General features: G+C 40.0%; 2 protein-coding genes across 3 annotated transcripts in view; one reads left to right on the top strand and one right to left on the bottom strand.

The window, feature by feature from the left end:
- The window catches only part of RFC1 (replication factor C subunit 1), a 42,562-nt gene extending 36,526 nt beyond the window's left edge, over positions 1-6,036 (top strand). For both annotated transcript variants that reach the window (XM_075194795.1, XM_075194796.1), the window contains 4 exons: positions 1,353-1,498; positions 2,662-2,875; positions 3,879-4,067; positions 5,554-6,036. In XM_075194795.1, coding sequence (XP_075050896.1) covers positions 1,353-1,498; positions 2,662-2,875; positions 3,879-4,067; positions 5,554-5,646 — 642 coding nt within the window. In that variant the 3' untranslated portion in view covers positions 5,647-6,036. The remainder of the gene's footprint in view (positions 1-1,352; positions 1,499-2,661; positions 2,876-3,878; positions 4,068-5,553) is intronic.
- A 1,586-nt stretch (positions 6,037-7,622) lies between these two features.
- WDR19 (WD repeat domain 19) overlaps positions 7,623-12,430 on the bottom strand; it is a 53,547-nt gene continuing 48,739 nt past the window's right edge. Inside the window, exons 35-37 of the mRNA XM_075194794.1 lie at positions 10,482-10,558; positions 9,948-10,074; positions 7,623-7,782 (exon numbers count right to left, since the gene is read on the bottom strand). Of these exons, the coding sequence (XP_075050895.1) occupies positions 9,960-10,074; positions 10,482-10,558 (192 nt within the window). The 3' untranslated portion in view covers positions 7,623-7,782; positions 9,948-9,959. The remainder of the gene's footprint in view (positions 7,783-9,947; positions 10,075-10,481; positions 10,559-12,430) is intronic.

The following is a 12,430-nucleotide window of genomic DNA, read 5'->3' as shown; positions in this document are numbered from 1 at the left end:
TGTCCATTTCTTTATGATGGTATTTACAGTGCTCCGGGGTTATATTAAGTTTGTTTTTGTTTTTTTTAACTCTTTAGAAAGGGAACAGATAAAAAAAACAGTAAACAAAATCGGAGAAACATTCAAGTCGTTTTTGATTTTGTTTTTTAATAACCCTTTTCATGATGGAGCTCTTGTTTGGAGACACACTAACCAATTAATTACTTTGAGGAATACTGATTACACCAAGGTTTATTTATATGTATTTTAGGAAAAGGGGTTAAATACTTATGTGATCAGTTGTTTTCTCTTTCCTGCCATTGGGGGAACACTGCGATACATTGGGGTATAGTAGTGGGTCTAGGAGTTTAGGCACTTATTATTATTATTATTATTATTATTTATTAATTTTTATTTATAAGGCGCCACAAGGCGTCCGCAGCCGTACAGAGACAAACAAATTACAATACAATGGGAGACAGCACAGTACAGTAAGCAGAGCAACTCGGTAAGCTCAATGCACAGCTAGAGAGGGCGGAGAAGGGGGAGGTAGGATCCGCAAATGACAGGGCCCAAGAAGGAGGGCGCGGAAGACAGGGAGACCCCCAGGGGGGAGGGGGGAGCGAGAGTGGACGTGGAGTGGAGCCTCGAGGAGGAGGGCTAAGTAGCTGGAGAGCAGAGTTAGAAGTGGTGGAAACAGGAGGAGAGATGGCCCTGCTCAGAGGAGCGTACAATCTAAGGGACTTATCACCTTCTTCGGTCTTCACTCTTCTCCCCTACTATGCCCCTCCTCTGCTGTAGATACCTCAGTTTTTTCTAAGTGCATCAGATGTGGTCTGTGTTTTTTATTTGTAATAGATGAACTGCTTTACAGGGGTGTTTGTGTTTTGTGGGGTTTTTTATTTTTGTAATGGAGATGAAACCTTTTTGTAGCCACTGCATGGACAAATGCAGCCAAATTGATTGTATGATAATTATATCTAGCTGATTTTCTGCAGCTTTCCCATATATTGTAAGAGGGTACAGTGGCATCTGCTACAGGAGTAAAATCACCACTCGCTGCTAAAGTGTAATGTCCAGCTCAGGACACTAGGGCGGCGTATGTACAGGGCATTAGTATATGGGAGTACTTTGTAATGATTTAGGGCATATTCCTTCACAATGACCTACAGTCTGCTCCTCCTGTGTCTTGGAAGTACATACTTTGCCATGTCTTACAAAACTAAACACAATTTACTGAATAACAAATAACTTGCAACTTCAATTATATTGAGCATGGTCATGTAATGGAAATAATTTATTGTTAAATGTATTGTTAAAAAGCCATTGGTGGCTACTAAAATGCTGATAAACGTGTATGTTGTCCTATTTAGGCCATTTATGCCAGTGTCCTTCCTGGGGAGCTGATGAGGGGTTTCATGTCTCAGTTTCCCAACTTCCCCAGCTGGCTGGGAAAATATTCTTCCACAGGGAAACACGATCGCATCACGCAGGAGCTGGCCATGCACACGTCTCTGAGGTACGTGCTCTAGTAGTAGATCTCAGTGGCCGTTATGTGCTCTCTTCTTAACTGGGCTAAATACTGCACCCTTGAGTATTAGAGAACACATACGAGTAAAAGTGCAACAGATCATGATAGAAAATAGCAATTTACAGAGTTTGTGTAATTGGTGTTCTAGATTGAAAAGAAAATGACAGAGAAGAGAGTAAGGGTCACTGAGCTATTACAGTAAGTGAGCACACATGAACTATCCCACAACGCTTGGCTTAGTCTGCAGTGCCAAATTTGTTTTGGGTTTGTTGATCCTTATTTTTTAATACATCTAGAACTCTCCTAATCTTACTCCTTTCATGCTTTTCAAAGTCTATATAGAGAGTTAAATATAAGCAAGTTACCCAAGGGGAAAGCGATAATGGGTCACAAGATATGGTTTCTCCAAAAAGTGGGGAGGGTCTTGCTGTACTGACAGTAATACAAGAAAAGTATGTAATGACCACACAGCCCTGAAGATCAGACTCATAGTGCATCAAATTTCCAGATTGAGCTTCATATTTAAAAGCCTTATTAACAGCTAACTTGTTACAAAGCCTTTCTGTGGCGTTTTGTGGAGCAGGATAAAGTGGAGATGGATGTTAGTTAACAAACAATCTTGTGATACAGGTGCCAGGAAAGGCTTGGACAAGGAATGAGGGGTACCGCGCATGGAATCCCCAGTTATACAAGGAAGGGAGGGCCCAAATGAAGGAGCAGCTATATGAAGGACCCGAGAGATGGGTGTAGTAGGGTTCCAGTGTGGGAACCAGAGCTTCAGCTGTAATCTGTTTCAGGGTAATTGGACAGGCCAGAACCTCTGGAGCCCATAGTTGGATAGACACACACAGGAATCTTCATGTACAATGTGTATTGGACAGAAACCCATCTAGAGTGGTTGAGCAGTATTGCATGAACTAGCACTGCCCGAGACAGCCTATCACTGTATGCGTGTTGTAATAAAAACACGTAAACCAATGTAAGAATGGGGTGGTGGGGAGTCTTGTATATGAAGATGGGAAGAGCTTGTGTTTTCCACTGGTGACCCCTACAGAACATCCATGTGTAACACGCTGATTTCTAGAACAATGTGTGTCGATATGGGTGGAGAAGTCGGCACCTATTCAGAAGGTACACTTTCTTTATCTCAGAACAAGGGCAAGTAAGAGAGCCTTGAACCTGGATTACCTGTCATACATGAGGGACAAGCTGGTGTGGCCACTAACGGAGCGTGGCACGGATGGTGTACAGGAAGTAGTGGATCTAATGGACACCTACTACTTAATGAAGGAAGACTTTGATAACATTATGGAGATCAGCAGCTGGGGAGGAAAACCCAGTCCCTTTTCAAAGCTTGACCCCAAGGTACAGTGATGCTCTAGGATGACAAATATTCATATTGTTATATACACCAGATACAATTCATGTCTGGGCCCAATCATTACACTGGAACCTATAGTAGTGTCTTAACCAAATCTGAAAGGTTTATTTGTATCTATTACCAAGTAATGTGTTAAATGAAGTGTAGAAGTGTAGATTATTATTCGGCAAGACAAGATCTACAAAACACATTTATATGGATTACCTTGTGGTGCTAGTAAACACAATAATACTATGCAGTAAATTGTGAACAATATAGGAACACCGTAAAACTTGTTAACGTTACATCTGCAAAGCTCTGCCCTGGTCATCTGATTCATTACAAACATACACAAACCTATCTATAAAAAGCTAGAGGGAACATAATGACGTTTATTGTCAGTTTATTTAAAGTGTAAGTACGAAAACATTCATACAAAGAAATAATATTTCTTAACAAAGTGAATTTTATGTTGGCAGACTTGTGGTTCTTTAAATGTTTATATTTGGCTGCAATGGATGGAGTCTCAGAAGTGTTACTGACATTTGTGTATCTGTTAGTTTGCCTCTAAAGTGTTGAGATTTAAAAGTTGCTTATTATTATATAGAGCCCTGCATAAATCTCTGTATTATAACTAACCTCTCTCCCCTCTGACTTTATCTTTAGCTATCACCGCACCTCAATAAATGAAAACTCTAGTTCAAATATGTGCATATTGTGCCTGGTTGCTAAAATGTCTAAATAGCACATTATCTGACATGTTTTTTCATTTACATAAATTATAACCCTACATTTATATAAAACTGCATATTGAACCCTAATGCTAATTGGTAATATATCATCTTAATATTTTCAAACCATATAAAGCCAACTAATTGTTTGGAGATTGTTCTTTCCACTCTTTGTTTTGTTTACACTAATTGTACATCACTGCATTGAATATCAGGGCTTTATCAATACTGCATGATCATCTATAATGATGCGCTGACATATAATAACTTCTTCCAGGTGAAAGCAGCCTTTACACGTGGCTACAACAAGGAAGCCCATCTTACCCCCTACTCTCTACAAATGGTTAAAGCCTCTAAAAAAGACAGCGCCCCAACACTGGACTCTGAGTATAACGAGGAGCCGAATAACGATGGCGCTCTGTCTAAAGAGGAGGAAGATGATGTAGGCGTTGATGCAATGATCAAGGTAACTTCGACTGCTTTCATTTCACCAAATATGGACTGATAGATTTAGATTAGCAGAAGAAAAGGGCGTGGGACCCTCTGGACCAAATTTAGTTTAAGTTTAAGTATGTTTCATATTATATCTCTAAATATTGTTAGACACGAGTTTTATATTCACTAGAATTTTAATAAAACTGAATATTAGAGCCAGACATTGATTTTTGCTCTGAGCAGTCTCAATGTGAGCGCTGGTTGTGGTTATATATTCACCTCTGCCCTCCTGTAGCTGGGCACAATGTATGTAGCGGAGCATTAATAATGTTTATTAGACTTCTCATATCTGAATAAGAAAGTAATAACATACACTGGCCTCCAGCCATGTGGGTTTTATCATTTCCAGGATTAAAATAGCAAGTCCATAACCCACTGGGAAATCAGAAACTTGTTTAGCCAGTAAGGTTGGAAATATTTGTATAACTGTACAGGTACTAGCGGGCACAACCAGCTTGAGGCACTAGAAAGTAAATTTGTCAATTCCTGCCATAAATCTGGGTTCTGTTATGCGGTCTGGAACTGAGACGTTCTGTGGTTTCATTCACATAAACGATGACTATGATGATGCTGGCTGTATGTAGCTTCTAAGTAGCGTGCGCGTGAACCGTTTTCCCCAGTCCCTGTGCACACGATCGTAAAACATATAATTCAATATGAACGTGTCCTCACCAGTGCCAAGTTCTGGGGGGGGTGTGGCAGGGCACAATCTGCTGACAGTTCGCATTTACAAATTATCTGACAAATGTCCAGTCCCCCCCCCTCCCCCAATTAAAAAAAAAAAAAAAAGGGGAGCAGTCTTAATATCTTGCTTAATAAAATAAAGTAAATAAATGTCAATGCTGTATGTTTTGTTCCTGGCCATATCAGAGCATAGGTGAACTACATATATATTTATACATTTTGGGAGTAACTTTCTGCGATTTTTCTATTGGAAATTCATGGAAATGGTTTTGCTTTAACCCCATTCTGCATAGATTTCCCTATTTCATGGTCATTTAAAAAATTTATATAAATTTTACCCCACTATGCTGGTGAAAACATTATGTATCCCTAAAAAAACAAACTAAAACTCACCTGGATAAACTATAACATAAGGTTATGGCACATCTTCTACACATAGATGTAGTCTGGGCATCTAATATATAAAAGCCTAGCGGCGCGTGTGTGTGTGTGTGTGTGTAAAAAACTACCGGGTGACAGAGTGCTCAAGCTGCAGCGCCACTTGCTGGGCGGAGTTATATACTACACTGACCTACTAAATTCTTGGCATTATCTAATATATAAAAGCCTAGCGGCGTGTGTGTGTGCGCGGTGAAGATGACAAGAACCTTTTTAACACCTTAAGTAGCTTGATTTGACTAGAATGCATGAGTATCATGCACGGGTTAACTTGTTAAGGTATAAAATACCATGGTAGTAAGGTTCACAACTAATGTTTTCCTCCATCTTTCTAGGTGAAAAAGGCAAAAACTTCTAAACCTTCCAAAGCTGAAAAGAAAGGTGATGATAAAAAGCCAGGCAAAGCAAAGAGCAAGAAGGCCAAGTGATTGCTGGATGTTTTCCATGGGAAACAGAAAAGTCTATGAACAGCTAGAACACCTCTCCTAGAAACTGCAGCGCCTTTTATATGGCTGCAAACGCACAATGGAGCAGGGGACCTTGCAATGACTGATCTCTCATGCTGGGATTTTATTTCACTGTGATACATGTACAGTAGTCTGGAAAGGCTCATTAGCTTTTTATTCCGGGTACACCTCTGGTAAACTCCCTAAGGGCTTCCATATCCTTCTGGACATTCTCCAGCACTAACTTTACAGATGTACTTATTTTACAGTCTTTCCCTGCTTGCTTCTGTATATAGAACATAAATAGTACTTTGTCTTGTATAATACTTTAATGTAACTATAAAAGTCTTCATTAAAATAGTTTCACAGAAATGTAATCTGCAACTATATTGTTTCCCCAATCACTGATGATGCTTCATGCAATTAACATTAAGGACTAGTTTTGTTGACTCTCCCTCTTAAAAAAAAGAAAAAAAAAAAGTTGTGCAGGACTGATTCCAGGTCTATTTAGATGCACAGTTTGCATATCTGAAAACATGCTGTGACTTTCCTTCATATGGAACATGTGGCCTACCCTGTTTTCTTTTCCTTGACATGTGAAGTGGGTAGAATCTCTATTTGGATGGATATTTTGTCCTTTTAGGTGAATGTGTATAGCAGGAGTCGCCACCTACTGGACAGTTCACATTTCAGTGATCTGATTCTTGAATAGAAGCCTAAACTGCTAGTCATGGGGCAAACCCATGAAAAGTGCTTAATAACTACATTTCATGAAAACCCTTTAATTTATTTGTATTACAGTTGCAATGTTGACAAATAGAAAGGAGTCTGCATGTCTGAGTAGGAAGGCCTCTTTCCCCAATAAATTGTAAGAAAAGGATTTCACATATTTGCTTTAGAACATCCCAGTGGGGAGGTTTCCTGTAGTTTCAAGCCAAAAAGCAGTACTGGAACTTATTACAAATACGCAATAAACCAGTCTGACCATAGATTCCATACAGGACCACCACATAGAGGAACTTTCATATTTAGTGATCTGCAAAAGCCCATTTATTGGAGGTAGAACTGAAAAAGATTATCTGATGACACTGTAGGTGCCTTACTGTTGTATCCAAAGATCTGATGCTTGAAGAGTGCTCAGAAGTAATGAGTTTGGGTACAATGTGCAGTGAGCCTACCTATTAATGCTATATGCCTACAGTAGTGTTTCTCAAACCAGTCCTCAGGGATCCCTAATAGTGCAGGTTTTCCAGGTGACAAGTGAAATAATTATACTACCTGTAGTTCATTTATAATGTGTCAGTCAGTAATGATTACACCTGTGCCCAGCAAGGCGATAAGGAAAACCTGCACTGTTGGTGCTCTGAGGGCTGGATTTGATGGTCTAAACAATAAGTATTTGGGTAAGGTGTGCCATCCAGCCTATTCAGGGTTGATGGATAAGTAGTTAGACGGCTTATGCAAAATGCTTTTAAACAAGTTAAAATTGCAGCTGTTATTGGGTGATCACATGTTGTGTACATGTATTACAGTATTGGAAATGCTGGATGTGTGTCATGAAATGCAACACATGTTCAGATGTGAGAAGAGGCTGCCAGTCATCAATTATCTTATTCTTGCCTGGTTTACTAATCTCAGGTCAATGTGTATGTCTGAATAAACAAAGGGTTATGAGTAACGCAGAATACATGGGAAGGGAGGCTGCCATCCAGGCATGATAAAGACTACACCTATCTAAAGCTGGAGGTACCAGCTGTGTATTCTAGTGTTAAAGCTTTGCCTAGTCTCACTCCTGATTAATAACCCAAGAAGTCTGCTGAATAGTGCGGGTACGATCCTCCCTTAATGTCGGATGTCTTCAAATTTTTAACTGCAAGAGCTTAAAGTGGAACCAAACCCTAAGACGTTCCTAGTGCTGGCATGTTTGTACAAGAAAAATCCAACTAGAGCCACAACCGTACAGACAATTTCTTTATTATAAATACAATGTATATAGTAGTTACTTTAACATTTACAAAATCTTCCCTTTTATTATACACAGAATAATTTACATAAAAGTAACATGTACCTAGAAAAATAAGATTGTATGTGTGATCAGAAGTCCAAAAAGCTGGTGCCCTACAACAAAAATAAACAAATATTAGATATTTATATAAAGGATTTAGCAGGTTCTACTAAAGTATGTATGAGAAAATGCCCCCCCGACTGTCAATGATATTGATAGTGGAAGTTGTAGAAGAAATCCGTGACCATATAAAGAGAAGAAACAAAAAAAAAAAAATATCTGAAGTGATGTCCATATTTACAGGGGTGGGGGGATTATACTTTTGAATTCCATCCATCCCCTTGATCGATTAAATGATGTCTGTCATATACATCCAAGACTTATGTAAAACTTCTTGTTTGTACACAAAATTATGCCCATTAATAACGTATCAAAAATTGTTTAATGTTCCACTGGGGACACAAGACTATATTAGTGCTAACTGTTTTTCTTTCATGATAACCTACCTCCAGGAGGTTGTACATGAGTGAAACAATGGGGCAAATGTTGCTCCTGTATAGGCAGTAAGATGCAAAGAGGTACAAATGCATTGGGCTGGTGGAGTAAAGGATGGAGAGAGACATTGATTGTGGAGGGGTGAAAATAGAAGGCAAATGTTAGTTGTATTTACCATTCAATTACTTTCTCGTGTACTTTATTAGAGGACACACAGGACAATGGCTATATATTGTGTTCCAAAGAGGTTAGACACTAAAAAAAAATATGACAGGCTGCCTACTACAAGTCATACTTGCTGTGGGCTGTGCCTTCTGTTGAAGGCTTTAGTTCTGGAAGAACTTGTTAATTTCAGGCAGAGGCCCCTCATAAACAGGCACTAAGTGCCAATAGTTGGAGCACCTCCATACAACTCTGGATAGGAGTGCAAGAAATCCTAGCCACCTTTTGCTGCCTATACCCAGTTCCACACCTGGGACCCTCACTTGCCAGCCTGTGCCAGAGGTCTCTTAATTTATTTGACCACCCCACTCTTCTGTTGGACAGTGGGTTTTCTCTCTTGTGAAGGGTGGTGGATCACACTTTGTCCCTAGGTTGCTCGTGTGTTGACCACAGAAGCTAGCATTCTATGACAGAACAGCATTCGAAGTCCAAGTGCTGCATACTGTTGTACCTGGACAAGTTTTACCTCCCAATAAACATACTAAAACTTGGCAATATTGTATGCCACAAGAAGCAGTCTTGGATGAAAGTCTATCTACAAGTGAAACTCGGCAAATACAACGTTTTTCCAGCTCACATGCAAGTGGGAAACGCCTCAAGACAGATCTCGATGGCAAAAGACATCTTGCAGTGGAGGTAGATGCCGTGGTAGTTCACTAGCTCTCTTCCCTTCTCTGGTCATGGATCCATGAGTTCAGAAGAGGGTGAGGTGAGAAGCAGTTTCTCATATAAAGTAAGGCCCTGATATTATGGTTCTATATGCTAGCACCTTCCTCCTCAATCTGATCTGCAATCTTCGGGCCTGGTACTGCATCCCAGGTTTCAATTCTTTGTTTTAATGTCATGGCTGATAAGGTTGTGGTCCTGAGCAAACATGGCTTCCTGACTCCTGTCATCCAAACTGCTGCAGGCAGAAAAAAACATTGCCTGTCCTGTGTGTGGCACTCCTACATATTAAAGGAATTCCATTGCCCTATCGTTTTCTCCACTACATGTTTCCTGGACTTCAGGCAGAGTCTTCGTTTCCTAAAGACCCAGGTCCTCGTTTCTGGCAGTTGTTGTTTGAGGGACCTCTGACCTTGAATTCTCATATTAGGATGTTCATTGGGAGATTGCCCATATGCTTCCCACCTCTACATTTCCCTACACCATCCTGGTACTTGAACTTAGTCCTCAAACTGCAGCAGGCGATATTTAGGCCGCTGACTGAGCTTGGGATACAGAATGTTGTTTTCCTTTTCGCTATAATCTTTTTCTAAAGAGCTTTAGTTGGAAGTGCCTGTTCCTTCCAGTTCAATTGCGTCACTGTGCTCCCTGACTTTTGCCTTTTCCCTACTTTTACCCACCACCACCTTCCTTATGTTTGCTCTTTTGCGACTATTTTATTCCACAGATTGTAAGCTTGCGAGCAGGGTCCTCCTCCCTGTCTGTATTATACAGGATTGTTTTATTACTGTGTTTGTTCCCAATTGTAAAGCGCTACAGAATTTGCTGGCACTATATAAATTAATGTTGATATATTTACTATCCATATTGAAAAGAAGATAACATGGCTACGTACATAATCTAGGTGCTACTGCTCATCCTGCTCCTGTCTGAGATACACAGAGCAATCCAGCACCTTCTTCAGCTGACTGACAGTCACTTTCTCTGAACACATGGGGCAGGTGCTTTCTGACTCCAGCAGTCTGGGGAGGGGAGAACATGTTAAAAGACCACATCATGTACCAATAATTTAGCCTAAATTAATCCAGAAGTAATATTACAGAAAGGAGAGGACTCCCCGAGAGGATATTACTTACTGGAAAAATATATTTTAAAAAACAAAAGTGGACATAAACTTTATTTTAATGATTATATTCCATCGGAAACAGTGACCTATACATGCTCTCTAGTAGAGTTTATATAGCACCTACCTCTCCTCCAGTCCCTGCCAGCACTGCTCAGATCATACCTGGGCCACAGCAGGGAGACTGCAGACACCAGGATTACGGGGGATGGTTAGGAAAGGCAGGAGAGAGAACTGCTATAGACGTTGTACCAGCCATGTCAGACCATGCCCAAAATGACTACCCCATACCCATTCTCAGCTTACGTTTTGAACTCTAGATGCAGGGCTGGGAATTCACAATGGGGGCAGATAGACCAGTCCTCTTTAACCATGTGCCGACCCTGCAACGTAGAAATACAGATCAGTACATTTACAGAACAGAGATAATATCAGCTATTAGGAGATAAGGGGATATAAATGAGATTTCCATGTCGTTGTTATAAGAAGGAGACCTTACTTTTCTCCAAGTCCACCTAGGTGTAAGGGTTAATAAAACACAGACGTTCCTAGTTGTTAGAAAAGAAATATGTGTGCATGAGTGTACAGTCATGGCCAAAAGTTTGGAGAATGACACAAGTATTGGTTTTCACAAACCTTACTGCTTCAGTGTTTTTAAACCTTTTTGTCAGATCTTACTATAGTATACTGAAGTAAAATTACAACCATTTCATAAGTGTCAAAAGCTTTTATTGACAATTACATTAGGTTTATGCACAGAATCAATATTTGCAGTGTTGACCCTTCTTTTTGAAGACCTCTGCAATTCACCCTGGCATGTTGTTAGTCAACTTCTGGGACACATACTGACTGATGGCCGCACATTCTTGCCTAATCAATGCTTAGAGTTTGTAGAATGCACAAAATAAGTGACAACTAGAATCTGATTGGTTGCTATAGGCAACGTCTCCACTTTTCAAACCAGCTGGAAACTCTCAGCTTGATAAATTTACCCTCTGGACTTGGTTCATCATCATCATCATTTATTTATATAGCGCCAACATATTCCGTAGCGCTTTACAATTGAGGACAAACATAATAAAGTAATAAACAAACTGGGTAAAACAGACAAAGAGGTGAGAAGGCCCTGCTCACAAGCTTACAATTATGTGTACAATGGAGAAGTAGGACAAACTTCATCATCCAGCAGTTATGCTGTTTTATCTACTGTCTCTCCACTTAGCATAAGACACAAAAGTCAGTGAATATCTTCACTGACTCCAGATAAGCCATCACTGTGGACAGCATAGTAAACAACAGAGCCAACTGTTGAATAAATATATGCTGCATGATTAGGAATCATGGGCTGCTAATACTGAAGGGATCCACTTATCCCACAGCTAAAGCAGGTTAGGGACTTCTACAATGGGAGCATGTGGGTGGGAGGCATGGGAAGGACACCAACTACCATGATCCAAGGATGGTTCCTCAAATGTGTAAAGAAATAAAATTAAATACAATACAGTATTGTAAATAAAGGTGTTTCCACCTCTATATTTTGGTAAAGGAATTGAGGAGTAGCAGATGGATTTTTAGGAAGGAGCAGAAATAAAGTTATTTCTTCACTGCCCCATTTACAAGGGGTGAAACGTTACCCCATATATGTGACCCTGTACTGCAGATGCAGAAATAAGAGTGTCTCCTGACTGACTGGATAATCGTGACACTCGTGCATCTTTAAACTCTCCTCCAGAAGGGGAATTTTACCCCAATAAATCAGCACCCAATCTGTAGACATGGCTGAAGCTAAATATAAGGGGCCTGATTCATCAAGGCACGTATACTGAGCGCAACCTGCGTCTGGTTTAAAGCGCACGTATTTAGGCTAAGCGCACACCCGAATTCATCAAGGTACAGATCTGGAGATACGTGCGCTGTTGAATTCAGGTGTAAGTCTCCTGCGCTCTACTACACAAGATGCTGCAAATTTATAACGTACATAGTTATTGGACGTATTGGGCAAAGAATGCACAGGTAATAAAAATATATATATATAATTAATGTCACCAGTTAAGAATAAAGGCATTAATTATCAAATGGGTTGGGTAGCATTCTCCATTGACAGTAATACCGACATCTGAGAAACCTCCAAAAAAAATCTGATTGTTAGAATGCCTAAGAAAATAAAATAATGACTTACAAGAAAAATGACAATTAAATAGCCGGCCGATAGCGGACCTCCTTATGCTACAACGCCAATGCCAGCATCCTAACAT

Source organism: Mixophyes fleayi, chromosome 1, assembly GCF_038048845.1.
Source record: "Mixophyes fleayi isolate aMixFle1 chromosome 1, aMixFle1.hap1, whole genome shotgun sequence".
NCBI classification, from domain to species: domain Eukaryota; kingdom Metazoa; phylum Chordata; class Amphibia; order Anura; family Limnodynastidae; genus Mixophyes; species Mixophyes fleayi.
This window is presented reverse-complemented; position numbering and strand designations above follow the sequence as displayed.